At 41.0% G+C, this 20612-nt stretch overlaps 1 protein-coding gene across 4 annotated transcripts; it reads right to left on the bottom strand.

Moving 5' to 3' along the window:
- Positions 1-202: 202 nt before the first annotated feature.
- Positions 203-20373, bottom strand: cry1b (cryptochrome circadian regulator 1b). 4 transcript variants are annotated; one of them, XM_085281655.1, is made up of 13 exons: positions 20144-20373; positions 19903-20062; positions 19267-19741; positions 6129-6237; positions 5566-5708; positions 5256-5440; positions 5074-5162; positions 4410-4550; positions 3987-4298; positions 3506-3657; positions 2830-3032; positions 1655-1792; positions 203-1273 (listed from the first exon to the last, which is right to left on the bottom strand). In XM_085281655.1, the coding sequence occupies exons 3-13, from the start codon at positions 19422-19424 to the stop codon at positions 1191-1193; spliced, it is 1713 nt and encodes a 570-aa protein (XP_085137781.1). In that variant the 5' UTR covers positions 19425-19741; positions 19903-20062; positions 20144-20373; the 3' UTR covers positions 203-1190. The 4 variants fall into 4 exon arrangements, with proteins under 4 accessions (XP_085137781.1, XP_085137779.1, XP_085137782.1 ...); XM_085281653.1 differs by having other exon boundaries at positions 19907-20062; XM_085281656.1 differs by lacking the exon at positions 19903-20062.
- Between the last annotated feature and the right edge of the window lie 239 nt (positions 20374-20612).

The raw sequence follows: 20612 nt of genomic DNA, 5'->3' as shown, positions 1-20612 counted from the left end.
CCTGGGACACTTGGAAGTGAATCATCGTGGTTAAAATGCCACAAATGCTTAATTTATCAAGTCAATATGTCTGCTGTGAAACAAATTTGAGGAAGTGTCTACTTCAGGTTGGAATATTGAAGAAGGCAAACAGTGAATAAAATTAGCATGAAATGAGTTACAGGAACAAACATCTGAGGTATCATAAGAAATGAGAACGCAATAATATTTCATCCTTTATTTCAATACAATTGTAATTTGGTAATTGATACAAAAATAACAGATTTATGATCACATGGGAGAAGGGGGGAGGGGGGGCTTGCACATTTTCAGAGAACTTTTTTCCCCCAGAGTTTTTTTTGGTAGCTTTATTTACAAAGGAATTTTGAGATCCTGTTACCAAATATACAAAAGTTGGAAATTAAAAAGAAATATTTACAAAACGTATGACGCCTTTTGTATGGCCTGCTTTAACAACGTGCTAACCTTATTTACAATCAATATTGTATGGCTGTAATAATGGTGCTAAAGATACAGAGGGCTGTTAAAAAATAAAAAGAAAGTTTATCCAGGTCATTTTACTTTAAGTCAGTTTACTAAAAGTGAGTGATAGTGTCAGCTGAACACAAAAAAAAAAAAAACTCCTACGGTTCTGTCACTCTAATGGGAATAGTTTTTTTATTCTGACATTTTTACATATAGTGTGGAAGCTGAAGCATCAGATCAGGCTGTCTGAAAATCACTGATTGTGTTTCACCTTCCAATCAGAGCCTGATCATGTTCTGACCTCATTAATGTGGAGTGTAGGGGGGGTAAAGCGCACTGGCTACTAGTTTCAGCATTTGTACAATTACATATTGTAGTGGAAGACAATAGGTAGCTTCACAACATCCTGATGAGAAGATTTTATACTCAGCTGTATTTGCTGCTTTACCCCTTTTGCAGATTCCTTCTGTTAACTTTTCATCTGTTCCTGAGATCTATAATGTATCCGATCGAGTCAAGTCCTGATAATTTGAATGTCATGTACTAAAGAGTTTTTAAGACTAAAAGTCAAAAGATAGAAGATAAATCCAGTTCCCCCCTCCCTTTCGTGCTCTACAATGGTTGGTACTTTTAGCTATTACTGTTCGTTATTTGGGGCAATGCAGGGGGGATGCTACCCAGATGATACAGACAGACTGAGGAATCCTTGTTCTGTCTTCAGCACCCTATTTACTCTGCTTCCAGGATTTAGAGCTGCTTTCAAGGGGAGTCTCTTCATGACGACGCTTCTGCACAGACTGTGCTCGTTCTGTTTTAAAAACATAACATACAATTAATTTGCAAACAAACTGCATACATGCCTATTCGCAAAATGTACAAAAATGCTAAATGTTAATTTTTTCAGTCCACAATTTTAGCTCGGCTTTATCGGTTTCCAGTAGCTTCTCGAGAACAACAGTAATTCAGCTGTCCTCTGTAATAAAGCCTAATCTTCAGTTTCTAGTTCTCAACAGTTATCAAAAAGCCTACAGGTAGGGAATTCATATACTTAACATTACCCTTCCTACCACTGCAGTCTCATGAGTATTTATTTTAGTGTGAGTCTGATGACTCTCAGAAATTGTATTTTGCAATAAATCAAGATTTTCAATGTTGTAGGTGTGACTATAAATAAATATTCAATACGTACCTGTTTGAGACATTCCCACCTGCACAGAGGGGTCTTTAGAGGACCCTCCTGCACCTTCATTGGTCACTGTGCAGACTGCTCTGGGATTAGTGCCATTTCCACCAAAGTTGGAATTGGCAGGGACTGTTGCCAGCAGACCTGTGAGACAACAAAAGGATTTCAAATTAAAATAGTTAAAATATTAACTATTGGGCTATTTTAAAACAAACAAACAACAACAAAAAAAACAAAACAAAACAAACAAACAACAATTATATTTATTATTATTAGCCCTGCAACAGAGTGGGTGATAGGCTCCAGCCCACTCACGAAAATTGGATAATTGGAAGAAAATGAATGGGATGGATATTATTATTATTACTACTACTACTACTACTACTACTACTACTACTTCTGGGTTCAAACTGTTACCATGTGTCAAACATATTCTCTGTGTCAAAGGAGCTTGCAAAGAAAAGCGTCTGGACTTCTTTAAGTTACTTGAAGACGTTTCACCTCTCATCCGAGAAGCTTCTTCAGTTCTAAGGTCAAATGGTGGGGAGTCCCAGATATAAACCTAGTGGGAGTAGTGGGAGATCTGACCTCAGGAATTCGCATGATAAGGTGGGGCCAGGTTTCACAATGAACACACCCGAAACTCTGGCTGATTGGGACCCACGCCCAGTTTCACACCTTGGCTCAGGCGATTAGAGGATCATCAGGGGGTCCTTTTGTCCCTCTGTGGGGGGAAACTCCCACTAGGTTTATATCTGGGACTCTCCACCATTTGACCTTAGAACTGAAGAAGCTTCTCGGATGAGAGGTGAAACGTCTTCAAGCAACTTAAAGAAGTCCAGACGCTTTTCTTTGCAAGCTCCTTTGACTACGATGACCTGGATGACTGAGAACCTTCACAGACATATTCTCTGTGTGTTGAGTTGCAGATGTAATTTAATACGATGGTAGGAGTATTATGGAGATTCCGGCAGTCACCTGTACTTATGAGTTAGAATTTATCCTAATACATCCTAATGAAGGTATAATAAGGTTCTGTGCATTTATCAGGAGAAAAAAAAAAGTCATAGGACAAGATCAGTCATCCTCACAAACAGCAGATAAAATGTTTATCTGAATGGTACACTTAGCAAAATTAATAATGCCATGACATTTAATTAGTATCTAGCTGGCATCCATACCCAGTCCTCTGTAGCAGGAAAGCTGCTGGTAAATCTGCTTCATTCTCTCAATGTTGATGCGACTGGCCTCAGCATGGTTCACCATGGGTTTGGGGTAGTGGACTCCTATGATGCACTTGGCTGCCTTTTGTACTTCATCTGGGGCATTCCAAGGGTCATAGATATATTTGGCTGGAAAACCCCTCAATATCGGCAAGTAACGCCTGCAAGCAGACACAAAATCAGACGAAGATGACACAATGTAATGTAGACTAATGTAACAGACTGGTCCAAGTTCATGGATGTACTGCATTTCATGTTACATTAGCTGGCACACATGCAGTTAATACTGTGGCTCAAAGTGCATTCTTTTTGTCCCATGACAAATTCTCATCAGTGTTTACCAATTACACCACATGACTGTATCACATTTCATATTCAGGAGAACTTCTGTGGTGCAACACAGGCCACATTATCCCAAATACACTAACAATTATATAAAGTGCTAAACAAAGTTCAATGTTCTCTTTTGTAACCTCACCCATGTGACGCTACAAAAAAAACCCAAAAAACAAAACCCTCCCCACAAGTTAACCATGAGATTGTACTTAGTTACTTGAAATGACTGTAGGGATACACAAATACCCACACTATTGTTCCTATTTTCATGTGATACTTCATAAAATGTCTCGCTGACCGTATATAGTCGCCATTTGGGTCGGTGCGTCGTCCAAATCCCACGGGGCAGTAGCAATGAAAAAACTGCTGGAAAAATGAACTGCAAGAAAGCCACATCCAGCTGCCAGCATTTACACTCCAGTCTGCATCCAGAAGCAACTCTTCAAAAACCTGTTTTAAAAAAAGCAAACAGAAAATGGTCAACAACAAATGAGAGAAAGAAGACAACAGCAAGGTACCCAATTTACTCTGACTCTTCTTTAAGTGCACTTTTAAACAATGAATAATAACCAGAGTGACTCATGTGCACTTAAATCTGGTGCAGGAAACATGATTTTGGCTTCACTGGACATAAAAATCTATAATAACCTTTCAGGATATTGTTCTTCAATAAGGCTGGGAATAAACCTGACTCCTCTACATCTTCAGATTTATTATTTTTTTTGGCTTTAGAAAATCTAGCCTCATGTAAGCACTTGTTCCCTTTTCTCCGTTCTTACCTTCATGCCTTCTTCCCAGCTGATCCAGAGGTCTCCCCTGGTGAGGAAACAAGCAACACCGTGCCTTGCCAAATGATGGATCCACCCCTCCTGCCTCAGCTGGGTCATAATAGCATCTATCCAAGGAAAGCCCGTTCGTCCTTCTGCCCACTTGGCCAGTGCCTCTGGGTTTCGGTCCCAGGGTATCTGGACACAAATGGGGTTGCCATCCATCTTGTCAAAGCAGGGGTTGTTGGTGGCAGTTGTATAGAAGAACTCTCTCCACAGCAGCTGGCCGTATAAGGACAGTGGTGGTGTGTGGTTCTTCTTGACCTGATGGGATGATGGACAGCTGATTTAGGCTTATGAAAGAAAAAAATACAAATTTGAAAACAGACGCTAAAGCCTCTAAGCCCAACAAATATAATACTATGGCATTAGTACTTTTCTGTAGAGATCAGTAAGTTTGAAGTAGAAGAGCCGGCATGAGAGACATCCAAAGCGCAGGTAGGGGCTGAGGCCTGTTGGACTGGCCAGCAGAGAGTTAGCGTTCATACGTGGACGCTCAAAGTTTGCAACCCAGGCCTGTTTAAAATAAATAAATAAATAAATAAATAAAAAAGGTTAGTCAGCTTCATCTGAATAACTGACAATAAATGAGATGTTACATTTCTGAGTCTCCGACAGCAAAACTTAACCTTCAATAAAGTCACTACTGAAGATCATTAATGACGACATTTGACAGATATTACACTCTTGTTGTAGCTCAGTACAAAAAAAATAAATTAATAATAATTAAGCGCAAAATAATGCAAGAGGAACTCAGCTGGTTTGATACTGGAAGTAATGTGAGGAAAAAAGAGAAAACACAAACTGGATTACTGACCTCTATGCACATGATGTACTATGTTAAGAGCAATAAAGAAATGTAGTCAAAAATCTGAGAAATAGCGATCATCCAGTTAAAGTGCATATTTCTCTTACACCTGTATATACACTGAACAATTCACTGCACATGTAAGGAAGACATTTCTTTTTTTAAGACATAAAACCCGAGGAAGTTTCTAAATTAATTTTTCACTTTGTTCTCAGTAAGATGTATTTTTACCTTCCGCTCGAGATGCCGCTCTAGCCTCATGAGGGCTTCAGTTTCTCCTCCAGGCCACACTGCTGTGGTTAAACCCTCTGTCTCAAAACCTGAAAAAGTACCACATTCAACTTAAAAACTGCAGTTTGCCCCCAACTCTGATACAGATGGATGATAGAAAACACATAAACACAAAAACTTACCAAGCTCTTCAAGGGAGGGCACCCCAAACTTTTCATCATGGTCTTCACTGATTGGTGTGACACAGTTTTTAAGAACCTCAGATGTGATCGTCTCCGCTGGCATCTCGACGGCATCCATTCGATTTATTACAGCCTGGAAGCGTTTGTAGGTGAGTGGAGGCTGATTGCCATTAAGTTCTATAATCCTATGAAAGAGAAAAATGTATTAAAAGGCAGTCCCTGCAGAGACAGAGTAGGTGGTCACAATCTGCCTTAAAATTGGTTCATTACTATGAGACTTTCAGCTTAATTACTCTATACAGTCACTCACTTGTCCAGATTGTAGAGGGTGTGTGAAATCCGCACCGTGACCTCCACCCCAGCCTCATTGGCTAGTTTTTGGATGGCAGCGTCACGTTCCTTGCCAAAAGGCTCAGAGTCATATTCATAAGATAAACGGTTTATCTGCCATTCCTGGGTAACAACGAAAAACAGTAGTGTTTACACATCTGCTGCATTTTATTGAATGCATGCAACATTTGAAAGTCATTGACAGCAAAATGGAACGGTGATTAACTTAAAATCGCATACAGTTCATTTCATACACAACTAGAAACATGTGTTTTTCTAACAAATATATACACACACACACACACACACACACACACACACACACACACACACACACCCACACACACACACACATCGATATTTGGGAAATAGATTTTTCAGTCTGAACATCCATGTAATAACTTTGGATCTCCTTTGTTTAAGTTCAGCAGACACAATTTTGCACCTTTTTTATTTTTATTTTTTAAATCCCTTTCATTATATTAGGTTTATTTGAAGTAAAAGTAAAGTGCAGGACTGCATCTTCTATTCCAAAACTCGTACCTTAAACAGACGAGGGAAGACATCTGTAGGCTGGCCTCTAATGACAAACAAGCGGGAGTTGAGTTTGCGCAGGCTGGCATCCAAGTCTTCTAAACAATGCAGCAAAAACCTATTTATTAAAAAAAGCAAACAAAAAAATTAAAAGAAAAACCCCAGAAGGATCAAATAATTGGCTACAATTGATTGATTAAGTAAAACCGTATCAGTCTCATATGACCAATGATAACAGGCACAAGGAATGGAAAAGTTGTAATAGACTACAATTAATAAATTCAGTATAGAAATAGTTTTTAGTAGATTAACCATTTCTCCCATAAAACAACATGCAACAAGCTCTCCGGTACCCTCACTCATGACTTTTGATACCTGAATATAGACGTTTTCTGATGACTATGAGAGTTTCCATTTTTTCAAGGGCAGAGATCACCTTCACTAATTTCTGCTATCATTTTGGGTTATCTTAGCAGGTTCTAAGGTCTAAAGAGCTAAATATTTGACAATATGGTGCCAGACGTTTTTAAAAGTGGAAAGGTTCAAATGCACCATGTTGCACTGTTGCATGTCCAAAAATGCATTATGTTGGATTGCCAAAACTTGATGATTTTGCATTTGTGGACAGAAAACACAAAAAAATCTAACATATTTCCATTTCATTACCACCATCATCATAAAAATATATATAATTTTAGAACATCACTGATGACATCATGAGATATGGACAAAACACAATAAATAAACAGCAGACAGTTTCTTTCAGCAACATAGATACTGCAGTGTATTCGTGTGAACATGCAGCCCTCTTCTGGTGAAACTGCTGTAAATATTACTGGCAAAAAAGCAGAGCATGTATACTGTAGGAGCACTCATGACTTATGCCTTTAAACAAACATTTTCTCAACAATTTATCTACAAACCCAGCAGCAAAACAAAACTAAAAAACAAACAACCAAAAACAAAAAACAACAACATCTAACATAATTTAAAAAAAAAAAAAAAATCCTCAAGTCACGTCCATTGTCTTCCATTAACATCCGAGTGGCATTTATATAGTAACTGACACCTAAACCACAACCTAAAAATAATAATTGCTTTATTACTAGGATTTCATAATATAATTCAAGATCTAACAAAGAGTTTGGCTTTGGCAAGCAGATATGGAGTAAATTTTAAAAATCAGTTATCAGCACACTACCTGTATCTTCTGACAAACACTCTCATGCCTTCATATCCTCATTTAATACACTCGAGTTATTATCCACAAGAGTTTTAATAACGGCTCTCTTATCTTCTAATTCTACAAATTAAAAACCCTTTAACTGTATGGAAGTAATGAAGTAATGATACATTATGGAAGTAATGTATCATAATATTCCCACAGATTACAGTATTTCTTAATTTCCCATTGTTACACTGGTCTTCCCTTCTGACACTCCCTCGATATTCCTTTCTGGGTCACACTGACCTATAATCACTTCTGGAGTGGCTTCCCCTCCTCTCTCTGTGCTGCAGCGTGCGTCTGCTGTATTGTGGCAGTGGAAATGGGTGTGTTTGATGGTTAGTGGAGTCAACGATGTGTCAGAGCTGAGCTTGAAGAGACTTGAAAACTGACTAATGTGCAGCTGGTGAAGTTCTGCTCCAGTTTAGTGTCTCTATATGCATGTGTGCAGTATTAGAAATTGTGCCGTCTTCCATTTACCTTGCAAATCTTCCTGCTCACTGCAGTTTTCTGCTACTAGATTTAGCTTAACACTCTGGCACTGCTTGCCCAGATCAGCTTAACTCCCTACTTTCTGAATTCTGTTCTGTCTGGTCAGCTTCCCTCAGTAAACCTCTGCTCCACTAACCCCAGTATGCTTCTCTGTCTCACCACTCCAGCTCCCATTCTGAGCCATTCCGACCAATCTGAGGTCTCAATAATCACCTTTTATTTACAGCCAGCTTTTTCTCTGTGCCTAATTTTCCCTTTCAGTTTAGTGCTTTATGTAACAGAGTGTATCCAAGGTTAAAACATGGGTTTTCTTCAGCATTTATTGAAAATAAATAATCCATCATTTTTTTCCATTAAGGTTCACAAGCTACAAAGCACAAATTACTGACCAGTTTGTATTGTTTCAGCATGAAAATGGAGACAAGACAGGGAGAGCACTTCCATAAGAACTCAAACATATTCCATTCAATCTAAATCAGTGTACCAGTGGTAGTAAAACTAAGCAGTTATAGTTGCTTGCAACATTGTGAACAAATGCGGCTGTATAGACGTATGGGATAAGCTAAAAATAGTGTGCATGTAATAACACAAATGACATGGTGTAGTTGACTAAAGGGGTGTGTGTGTTTAATATAGGTCAAAGCAGTGAGGATGGATGATGTAATGACCATAACAACATACTGACCCAGATTTGCAGCCCCTAATTTGCAGCCCCTGATTCAGAGTTGAACAGCAGAGTCAGTAAGCAGGAAAAAAAATAGCTTGTCAGAGTAGCTGGGCAGCAAGCTTACTGCCTGCAACCTTTATATGTCCTTCTTTGGATATAAATGGTGAAAGCCCTCTCTTTCACACAGACTCAGCAATAAATAAATAAGTAATAAATATTTTTTTAACCACAGTGAACTGATTTTAAAGACAAAAAGAGCTGGACACTGGTGCAACATGTGACTAGTAATGTAATGTAACATATGAACATCTGCAATAAATAAATATAGCAAAAATAATTCACTTACTGCTTTCTTGTAACATATGCACTGTGTGCAGCTTCCCCCAAGATCCACTATCAAACTGAAACTAATGTCAAAGGGTGGGTTTAAAGAGAATGAATAAAGTTTTGGAGATTTTTACAATTAACCATCAACAATATCATCATTTATTTTTAAATTACTAAATCTGATGAAAATTATTTGAGCATTCTGGGAAGAAAAAAAATACTATAAAACAAGAAAAAAAAATATTACCAACTAGTTGGAATTGGTCAAGATCTTGGTCACTAAAGCAGCTCAAGGTGAAAACCGTTGTTGTTTCAAGACAAAAACTGCCACACCTGACATATCCTCTACAAAATGCCCTGTGTAGATGAGTTAGTGAAACAAACTGATCAGCCATCTTATCGCGTCTTGTCGTGCAACATACATCCTCTTTATTGTGGGTGCGAGGGTGTAGCCGTTGGTACCCATGCATCTGCTTATTGCCAGCGTGTATTTTCTACAAATCTTGCCAACTCTTCCAGGTTTGTGCGTTTTTTCCTTCTGGCCAGATGCAGCTTTCTGCACCATCTTTTCCAACTCATCTACAAAAGGCATTTTGTAGAGAAAATGTCAGCCTTGGCAGTTTGTCTTGAAACAGTAATGTCCACACTTTGAAATTTTACTCAAAATAGTATGTAGTAATAGCAGCAGGCTTAAAAAAACAACAACATTAATCATAATGTTATAGTTCATTCATACGTCTGTCTTAATGCAGTGTTACTCATCCACAAAACACCCAGGAAACTTCAAGCTGCATGGTGCAGAAAACAGGTGTGACTGGCACATGCAGGTGCTGATTGAGGCTCGATTTAGACTTCTGCAGGGGATCCTTGCAGAGCCTACAACATGACCTATGTAAGTGGCTGAGGACGTTGCCGTGTGCATTATGTATTAATTGTCATATGGGCGTGTACTGGTGTTTTAGCCAGTAGAGACAGATAAAATGATGGGACTTTTCACCTCCTGGGTCCCCTACTGTTTTTTATCACATTTTTTTTTTTAGATTCTAGATTCCCTCACATCGATTCCTACAGTTTCAGCAATTTCACTCCAGGAATTTGCTGATATGTGCCCTTATATTAAAGCTATGATTATTATCCCTTGTACTGAGATGATGATGATGATGACGTCGCTAACCTGGTCACAGAGGGAGTACCAGCAATGTAGCATCATGATGCTAACGGAGTCGTGGCTAACATCGCTAACTCCGGACACAAGCGTGACACTACCGGGATTCCAGCTGCTGCGAGCGGACAGGACCAGAGACAGCGGTAAGAGGAAAGGAGGGGGACTGGCAGTTTTTGTGAACGACAGATGGTGTAACCCTGGGCACATCACTGTAAAAGAGCAACTCTGCAGCAGAGACATTGAGCTGTTAGCATTCGTCCGTACTACCTGCCCCGGGAGTTCTCGCATGTTATCGCGATAACAGCGTATGTCCCCCCCTCGGCCAACGCGGATGCAGCCTGTGACTCTCTCCACTCTGTGGTCAGCAGACTGCAAACACAATCACCGAGAGCCCTTCTCATAATATCAGGGGACTTCAATCATGCCTCACTGGACTCCACACTGCCCACCTTCACCCAGTATGTGACCTGCCCAACCAGAGTCAATAAAACACTGGACTTACTGTATGCCAATGCAGAAGAGGCATACAGTTCATCACCTCTCCCTCCCCTGGGCAGATCTGATCACAACCTGGTGCACCTTGTCCCTGTGTATGAGCCCTTAGTGCGCAGGGAGCCACCAGCCACCCGCACAGTACAGAGATGGTCAGAGGAGAGCGAGGAGGCTCTTAAGGATTGTTTTGAGTCGACTGTGTGGGAGGTGATTTGTGATGACCACGGAGAGGACATCGACAGCCTTACTACATGCATTACTGACTATATAAACTTCTGTGTGGATAACACTGTACCTACCAGGACTGTACGGTGTTTCTCCAACAACAAACCTTGGATTACCCCAGAAATTAAAACCGTCCTCAAGCAGAAGAGGAGGGCCTTCAAATCCAGAGACAAAGAGGAGTTGAAAAGGGTGCAGAGAGAGCTGAGGGGACTGATAAGGAATGGGAAGGAGAGCTACAGGCAGAAGATGGAGAACCAGCTTCAACAAAACAACGTTGGTGAAGTCTGGAGAGGCCTCAGAACCATCTCGGGCCACAAACAGCAGAACTCTCTGCCTGGGAGGGATGTGAGATGGGCAAATGAACTGAATCATTTCTTCAACAGATTTGATTCAGCCATGAGGCAGTCTGCAACATCGGCTGCAGACTCACCCACCCCCACTGCTGCTGTTCCACCTCAGACACTTCACACCTCCTCTATTCACCCTGCTCACTCCCCCCCACCCCCAACTGCAGCATCCAATACACACTCAACACAAGGCTCCAGCCTGTCTCTCTCAACCACCCAGGTTAGGAGGGAACTGAGGAGGATTAATGGCAAGAAGGCAGCGGGTCCAGATGGCATCAGCTCGAGGGTCGTCAGGTCCTGCGCGGACCAACTGTGTGGGGTGATGGAGCACCTCTTCAACCTGAGCCTGAGGTTGGGAAGAGTCCCACAGCTCTGGAAAACCTCCTGTGTTGTACCAGTGCCAAAGACTTCACGCCCCAAGGACGTCAACAGCTACAGGCCGGTGGCTCTGACATCCCACCTGATGAAGACCCTGGAGCGGTTGGTCCTGGCTCAGCTTCGGCGCCTAATAAGCTCATCACTGGACCCACTTCAGTTTGCCTACCAGCCTGGCATTGGAGTGGATGATGCCGTCATTCACCTCCTACATCGTTCCCTCGCTCACCTGGAGACCGCTGGAAGCACTGTGAGAATCATGTTCTTTGATTTCTCCAGTGCCTTCAACACCATTCTTCCCTCGGTTCTAAAGGACAAGCTGGTGAACTCTGGAGTGGACCATCACCTCACTACCTGGATCCTTTAATCACCCACCACTTTAATCACACTCTAGATCTTGTTTTAACATATGGCATCGAACCTGAACATTTAACAGTGTTTCCTGAAAACCCTCTCCTGTCTGATCATTTCCTGATAACATTTACTTTTACAATAATTGATTACACAGCGGTGAAGAGTAGACTTTATCAAAGTAGATGTCTTTCTGAAAGCACTGTAACTAAGTTTAAGAATATAATCCACCCACTGTTATCATCTCCAATGCCCTGTACCAACACAGAGCAAAGCAGCTATCTGAACGCTACCCCAACAGAGGTCGATTATCTTGTTAATAATTTCACCTCCTCACTACGTACGACTCTGGATACTGTAGCTCCTGTGAAAACTAAGGCCTCAAATCAGAAGTACCTGACTCCGTGGTATAATTCTGAAACACGTACCCTAAAGCAGATGACTCGTAATCTGGAGAGGAAATGGCGTGTCACAAATCTAGAGGATCATCATTTAGCCTGGAGAAATAGTTTGCTGCTTTATAAGAAAGCCCTCCGCAAAGCCAGAACATCTTACTATTCATCACTGATTGAAGAAAATAAGAACAACCCTAGGTTTCTCTTCAGCACTGTAGCCAGGCTGACAAAAAGACAGAGCTCTTTTGAGCCAACCATCCCTTTAACGTTAACTAGTAATGACTTCATGAACTTCTTCACAAATAAAATTTTTATCATTAGAGAAAAAATTACCAATAATCATCCCACAGATGTAATATTATCTACAGCTACTCTTAGTACCATTGATATTAAGTTAGACTCTTTTTCTCCAATTGATCTTTCTGAGTTAACTTCAATAATTACTTCCTCCAAACCATCAACGTGTCTTTTAGACCCCATTCCTACAAAACTGCTCAAAGAAGTCCTGCCATTAATTAATTCTTCGATCTTAAATATGATCAACCTATCTCTAATAATCGGCTATGTACCACAGGCCTTCAAGCTGGCTGTAGTTAAACCTTTACTCAAAAAGCCATCTCTAGACCCAGCAGTCTTAGCTAATTATAGGCCAATCTCCAACCTTCCTTTCATATCAAAAATCCTTGAAAGAGTAGTTGTCAAACAGCTAACAGATCATCTGCAGAGGAATGGTTTATTTGAAGAGTTTCAGTCAGGTTTCAGAGCTCAGCACAGCACAGAAACAGCTTTAGTGAAGGTTACAAATGATCTTCTTATGGCCTCTGACAGTGGACTCATCTCTGTGCTTGTCCTGCTAGACCTCAGTGCAGCGTTCGATACTGTTGATCATAATATCCTATTAGAGCGATTAGAACATGCTGTAGGTATTACAAGTACTGCGCTGCAGTGGTTTGTATCATATCTATCTAATAGACTCCAATTCGTGCATGTAAATGGAGAGTCCTCTTCACACACTGAGGTTAATTATGGAGTTCCACAGGGTTCAGTGCTAGGACCAATTCTGTTTACATTATACATGCTTCCCTTAGGCAGTATCATTAGAAGACATAGCATACATTTTCACTGCTATGCAGATGACACCCAGCTCTATCTGTCCATGAAGCCAGATAACACACACCAATTAGTTAAACTGCAGGAATGTCTTAAAGACATAAAGACCTGGATGGCCGCTAACTTTCTGCTTCTTAATTCAGATAAAACTGAGGTTATTGTACTCGGCCCTGAAAATCTTAGAAATATGGTATCTAATCAGATTCTTACTCTGGATGGCATTACCTTGGCCTCCAGTAACGCGGTGAGGAACCTTGGAGTCATTTTTGACCAGGACATGTCCTTCAACGCACATATTAAACAAATATGTAAGACTGCTTTCTTCCATTTGCGCAACATCTCTAAAATTAGAAATATCCTGTCTCAGAGTGACGCTGAAAAACTAGTTCATGCATTTATTACTTCCAGGCTGGACTACTGTAATTCATTATTATCAGGATGTCCAAAAAACTCACTGAAAAGCCTTCAGCTAATCCAAAATGCTGCAGCAAGAGTCCTGACAGGGACTAGAAAGAGAGAGCATATTTCTCCTGTTTTGGCTTCCCTTCATTGGCTTCCTGTTAAATCCAGAATTGAATTCAAAATCCTGCTCCTCACATACAAGGTCTTAAATAATCAGGCCCCATCTTATCTTAATGACCTTGTAGTACCATATCACCCTATTAGAGCGCTCCGCTCTCGCTCTGCAGGCCTACTTGTTGTTCCTAGAGTATTTAAAAGTAGAATGGGAGGGAGAGCCTTCAGTTTTCAGGCCCCTCTTCTGTGGAACCAGCTTCCAGTTTGGATTCAGGAGACAGACACTATCTCTACTTTTAAGATTAGGCTTAAAACTTTCCTTTTTTCTAAAGCATATAGTTAGGGCTGGACCAGGTGACCCTGAATCCTCCCTTTGTTATGCTGCAATAGATGTAGGCTGCCGGGGGATTCCCATGATGCATTGAGTTTTTCCTTTCCAGTCACCTTTCTCACTCACTATGTATTAATAGACCTCTCTGCATTGAATCATATCTGTTATTAACCTCTGTCTCTCTTCCACAGCATGTCTTTATCCTGTGTTCCTTCTCTCACCCCAACCGGTCGCAGCAGATGGCCGCCCCTCCCTGAGCCTGGTTCTGCCGGAGGTTTCTTCCTGTTAAAAGGGAGTTTTTCCTTCCCACTGTCGCCAAAGTGCTTGCTCATAGGGGGTCATATGATTGTTGGGTTTTTCTCTGTATCTATGAAGCGCCTTGAGGCGACTTTTGTTGTGATTTGGCGCTATATAAATAAAATTGAATTGAATTGAATCCTGGACTACCTCACCGACCGACCACAGTATGTGAGGACTCAGGGCTGTGTGTCGGACAGGGTCGTCTGCAGTACGGGGGCCCCACAGGGAACGGTTCTGGCTCCGTTCCTCTTCACCATCTACACTGCAGACTTCTCCCACAATTCCACCCAGTGCTTCCTGCAGAAGTTCTCTGATGACTCTGCAATAGTCGGCCTCATCACTGATGGGGACGACAAGGAGTACAGAGGTCTGACCCAAGACTTTGTGGACTGGTGCCAGCAGAACTACCTCCAGATCAACGCCAGTAAAACCAAGGAACTGGTGGTAGACTTCCGCAGGCACAAGCATTCTCCACTGCAACCACTGAACATCCAAGGTATGGACATTGAGGCTGTGGACAGCTACAGGTACCTTGGTGTTCATCTGAACAATAGACTGGACTGGACTCATAACTCAGACGCCCTCTACAGGAAAGGGCAGAGCAGGCTGTACCTGCTGCGGAGACTCAGGTCGTTTGGAGTGGAGGGCCCACTCCTGAAGACCTATGACTCTGTTGTGGCTTCTGCTATCTTTTATGGCGTGGTCTGCTGGGGCGGCAGCATCTCTGCTGGGGACAGGAAGAGACTGAACAGGGTGATCCGAAGGGCCAGCTCTGTTCTAGGATGCCCTCTGGACCCAGTGGAGGTGGTGAGTGACAGGAGAACGGCGGCTAAGCTGTCATCCCTGATGGACAACATCTCCCACCCCATGCAGCAGACTGTGACAGCACTGAGCAGCTCCTTCAGTGGGAGACTGCGGCACCCACGGTGTGGGACGGAGAGATTTCGCAGGTCTTTCCTCCCCACTGCTGTCAGACTCCATAATAAAGACTTTAACTGATCAAGCACACACATCCATACATATGCAATAATACTAAGTGCAATAATCCTTTCTGTCATCGTTGTATTTTTACTCAGTTGTATATAGTATTTGTATTTGTATTCTATTTTTATCTTATTGTATATTTATTTTATTTTATTCTACTGTATATAGTATTTTATTCTATTCTGTACAGTTGTGTACTGTATTTATTCTTATTGTATTCTAATTTTTGCCTCATAACTTTTGCACTGTCCACTTCCTGCTGTGACAAAACAAATTTCCCACGTGTGGGACTAATAAAGGTTATCTTATCTTATCTTATGATGATGATGATGATGATGATGATGATGATGATGATGATGGTGTGACCGTCATTCTCTCACTGAGGTTCAAAAAGTGTGGCAAAAAAAAAAAAAAAAAAAAAAGCACCTGGAGATGCACAGCAGAAATCAACAATAAATTTCCTGCTGAAATATAAATCCCCATTAGGTAGCATTTTGTTTGTTCTGAATTCTATTAACAAATTTTTAATATTGGTTGGGGCTAAAATTGTGATCAATATTAAAATTTGATTAATGTCCAGCCTTACAAGGGAAACTAGTCGGGCAGATTTATGCTTTAAGGGGACAAATTCAATATTTTGTCCATGACATGACATGGTCCTCTCTCAGTGTTGTACTCATTTTCCAATTACGTGTACCTTTGCTGTTGGAAGAGGACCAAATAATAGGCATAAAATTATAATATTGCAGCAAATCAATGCTTAAAAAACAGCTGCAAAGTACCACCCCCTAAAGAATGAATGTAAATATTTTAAAACTACTATTTTAACGACTTGTCTGCCTGATCAAAATGAGCACTTTTTTGTTCAATCAAATTCCCATCATCTATGGAAAGATGTGCAATTACATAATTCTCCATTCTGAATTAGATAAGTGCTTCAGAAAACAAACCAAACGTTTTTTAATAAAACAGTATGCTAGTTAGTTAATGTTAGAGAGCCACTTTGCCCTGCTTCTCTCCCCTAACTCTTCTACAAAACGTGCTGGAGTAACACCTTGCTAGTACTGTGTTGGTTCCCCCCTTTGCCTTCAGAACTTTCTTAATTTTGTGCCAGTTTAAACAAGGTGCTAGAAACATTCCCGAGGGATTTCCATATTAACATGACAGCGTCGCACAACTGTTGCAGACTGGGCAACTCCACATCCATCATGCAAATCTCCCATTCCACCACATCTCCAAGGTGCTCTACTGGATAGAGATCTAGTACATGTGGATGGCAACTGAGCACTGTGAACTCATGTGATGGTCAAGAAACCAGTTTGAGATCATCTGAGCTTTCTCACTTGGTGGAAGCAGCCATCATAAGATGATCACTCTGTGGTCATAAAAGGATTGACAACAATACTGAGCAACAATACTGAGATAGGCTGTGGCATTTAAACAATGGTCAGGTACTAAGGGATCCAAACTGTATGAAGAAAATACCCTCCACGATAAACTCATGCTTTTATGTTGTTTACACCAATCTTTGCATAGCTTGAGTTTCTCATTTTTAAGCTTAGGGTTGTGGCACCTGCTGAAGTCTTTTGTTGTTACAGTCCATCTGCTTCAAGGTTTGACATGTTGTGTGTTAGAGCTGGGCGATATGAGATTTTTTCATATCACGATATGTTTTTTTCATTTCAGGCGATAACGATATCTATCACGATATAAGCCAAATAACTATATTTGTAAGATTTAAATGTGCCGTTGCTCACAAGTAAAATGTGAAATAATCAGCAGCTTGTTTTTATTTAAATATTTATTTCCCATAATAAGTTCAACAGGGTAGATGTACTTAAGGAACATGAGACTTTTTCAGATAAATAAAGGCAAATATTGCAAACTACACAAAAGGCAGCCGCTAAAGCGTTTAAGTGTCAAAATAGAACAAACGAAACAGACTAAATTGTCAATTCCACTTAGAAACAAAATATTAATTCTAAAAATAAATCTTAGTTTGTTTTACAGAAGAACAGACAAAACTGACTAACTTTTGTCAATATCAAATAAACTGAGAACTAAAAGGAAATTCTCAATCTCTCCTTGTTGTATAGCTTAGCTTTTCAAACAGTTTTAACAGTTACTTTAGTCTGACAAAAGCCGAATGACGAATTAGCGCTTCCAGTCAGAGACTGAGGCTACGTCCACACGTACACGGGTATTTTTGAAAACTGAGATTTTCCGTTTTCGTTTTAAAAAATAATCCCGTCCACACTTAAAGGGAGAAATGAAGGAAAACGCTGCTATGAACGTGCCAAAGCAGCAGGTGGCGCTAGATTCCTAACCGTGCAGAAATGTTGGCCAATCAGAAGTCTAGAAGCCTCGGTGGGAAAAAGTAAACAAAGCTGGGGCATAGAAGCAGAACAGAGTCGTATGTGTGGACGGACAGTAACTGTGTGTATATGTAAGCATTTAAACACTGCAGAGAGTAGAATTAACAGTATTGTAGAAATTCATTTCACCGAAACAATAACGTGGCGCACAGTGTGACGCATGCACCAGTTTATTGTATTTCCAGACTTGCTTTCGGCACAATTTACAGTGCACGCTACTGTTTTTTGTCAGACTTGAAATAGCCGAAATACCTTCAGACTACGGAACTTCTATGGCTCTTCCATTCGACAATCTCTCCGGCATTGGAACCATCATCTGTTTTCTCTTCGGTCACGCTCGGTTGATTTTTCTAGTCGGCACACTCATTTCCTCCATTACGCGCTGGCTCCATTACCCGCTGGCTGCTTCCCAAACAAACACACGTGCGGCTTGGCACTTGTGCTGTACGTAACAAGTCACGCGACGTGACGCTGCGGCTGTGATTGGTTCGGCTCTGCGCCACTTAATTTGGATTGGCTGACCGTTTTTTTTTTTTTTTTTTTTTAAAGAGGACAAGAGCGGCGAGGTCTATCGCGATAGCTTAATTTCTCTATCGAGTAAAAGTTATATCGCGATACATATCGTTATCGTTCTATCGCCCAGCTCTATTGTGTGTTCAGAAATGCTCTTCTACATACCTTGGGTGTAATGACTGGTCACCTGACTTGTTGTTACAATACCCACAAGTGTGGTCATTCTCCTCTGATCTACGCAACTCAGCCTAACTGGGTATTTTCTCTTTTTCAAACAACTGTCTGTAACTAAGGATAGCTGTACTGGAAAATCACAGTAGATCAGCATTTTCTGAACTACTCAGACCAGCCCATCTGGTCTCAACAACCACACCACATTAAAAGTTACTTAAATTATGTTTCTTTCCCATTCTGACGAGTCACTTAAACTTTATCAAGTCATCTTGACCCTGTCTATATGCCTAAAAGCATTAGGTTGCAGCCATGCAATTGTCTGATTAGATATTTGTGTTAAAAAGCAGCTGGACGAGTGTAAGCAATGACGTGAAGAGAGAGTGTATGCAGTTAGTGAAGATAAAGGTTACAACTAAAACAATATTAAGTTTTGATTGGGTGATTGCTAAAAATACCACAAGTCTTGATACTAAGCAACTATAACCAGGGATTAAGTTTGACCTAAACACCCTTTGACAATTGAAAGCACACCATATTGTGTGGCGATGCAGCTCTCCACAGGTCTTAAGAATCTAAATAATATGAACTTTGTGACAGGCGCTTAAGGATTAAGTGACCAATTGTTATGATTAGGTTTATAAAGTAAATGAAGATGTTTGCCTCAAAGTCCATGTTATCTAGATTCAAGCTTTAAACAACGAATACCAAGAACAAACCTTTAACCCACATAACACTCCTATATACCCATACTTAAAAGCTAAAGCAGCATGTGACCCATCTTACCTCCACCTGTTGATGCCCACATTGGAGGATCCAGCGAACCAGGGGTCTAGGATATAAATACAACGAAGGGTGTCCGATCCCTGGATAGAGTCTTTCAGAGACGGGTTGTCATGCAGCCGTAGTCCCTTCCTGAACCAATGGATGGTATTGACCACCATGTCGCCTCCCTTATTTTTTATTTTACCACTAGTGGGGTGAAAAAGGTATTAAGGAGTTCCCACAAACAACAAACGACGCCCTCTAACGTTGTTCTGTGGCAAAAACAAAGTCACAAATACACATCCAAGGCCGAAGTAGCTTTAAAGCTGCTCTCCGTTCCTGGATGGCGATAAAGGTTTGTCGGACCTTAACCAAGCTCCATGAATTTATCCACAGCGTTGGGTCTGCTGACCAGCAATGAATGCATGTGTAGAAAGGTGGAAACCGCAGCTGACGCAGAAAGGGGCTGCAACTCTTCTCTCAATTAGCAGCAACGCTGAAATTGAATAATTCAACATGATTAAGTTCGAAAACAGAACATTAACAGAGTCAAACGATGTTTCAAATGTATTGTTTTGATGAGCTAACACACGGCGCTTGGGCGAAGGCCATATAAAATATGCTAGTAGTTAGCAAAACGTACAAACGCGTACATACTTACGTTTTGTTGCCACAAACGGGGTTAGTCTGCACAAATTCAACGCTCTCTCGACCTTACTAACATATTAAACACTGTACACAAACTACATCACCAGCCTAAGTCGGCCATGCAAGATGTCCTCGCTATCAACATCTCCACCCACAGGAATACGCAGGGCTGAAAGGAGCGAGGTGATTGGCCAGGATTAAACGTTATGCAACGTGTTCCCCGTCACGTTTCCATAATGTGCTTTCTTACCTCTGCTTACGCGTTATCTGCGGTTATTTTTAAATGTTCCACCATCGATTTCGATGTTTTCTCGATACAATCTCTGACAAACTCCGTTTTTAAGCGAAAACCCCGAAAATATCGTCTAAACTGGGAGATTAAAGGCAGCTAATGGGAGACTTCGGTTTCAGTTATGTGGTATACCCACAAGTACCCGGATGATCACATGCCGCGCGGCAAGGCCAGCTTCTGAGCAGGTGTGCTCGATTCTTTCTCGTGACCGCGCCGCAACCGTGCGTTTGGTCGGACATAACTAACCCCGCCCATTGTCATCATCAGCGGTAATCTCTTAACCAATGTGTACCCCGTGAGCCACGTTAAATTACATAAAAACTTAAGATGTGACATGACATCAGCAGTTGTTAATACATAACATTTGCTGTAGAGTTAGGTACTACTATTACTATTGCACAGAGCTTCTCTAATTGGTTTGGACAGA

The sequence above is a fragment of the Mchenga conophoros genome, linkage group LG7 (genome assembly GCF_057382185.1).
Source record: "Mchenga conophoros isolate Kocher_MC1m ecotype Shallow Benthic linkage group LG7, M_conophoros_male_GT1.1, whole genome shotgun sequence".
NCBI classification, from domain to species: Eukaryota; Metazoa; Chordata; class Actinopteri; order Cichliformes; family Cichlidae; genus Mchenga; species Mchenga conophoros.
Note: the sequence above shows the minus strand (reverse complement) of the source record. Positions and strands in the feature narration are given on the sequence as shown.

Bases quoted from the DNA above. Each gene is read 5' to 3' on its own strand.
- cry1b (XM_085281655.1), bottom strand. From the start codon at position 19,424: ATGGTGGTCAATACCATCCATTGGTTCAGGAAGGGACTACGGCTGCAT. The intron at 5,163-5,255 runs GTAAGTTTTTGT...GTACTTTTTCAG, and splicing joins GCCCTCCCTTGAAGAGCTTG to GTTTTGAGACAGAGGGTTTA. The intron at 3,033-3,505 runs GTCAGCGAGACA...GTCTGCTTGCAG, and splicing joins CCAAATGGCGACTATATACG to GCGTTACTTGCCGATATTGA.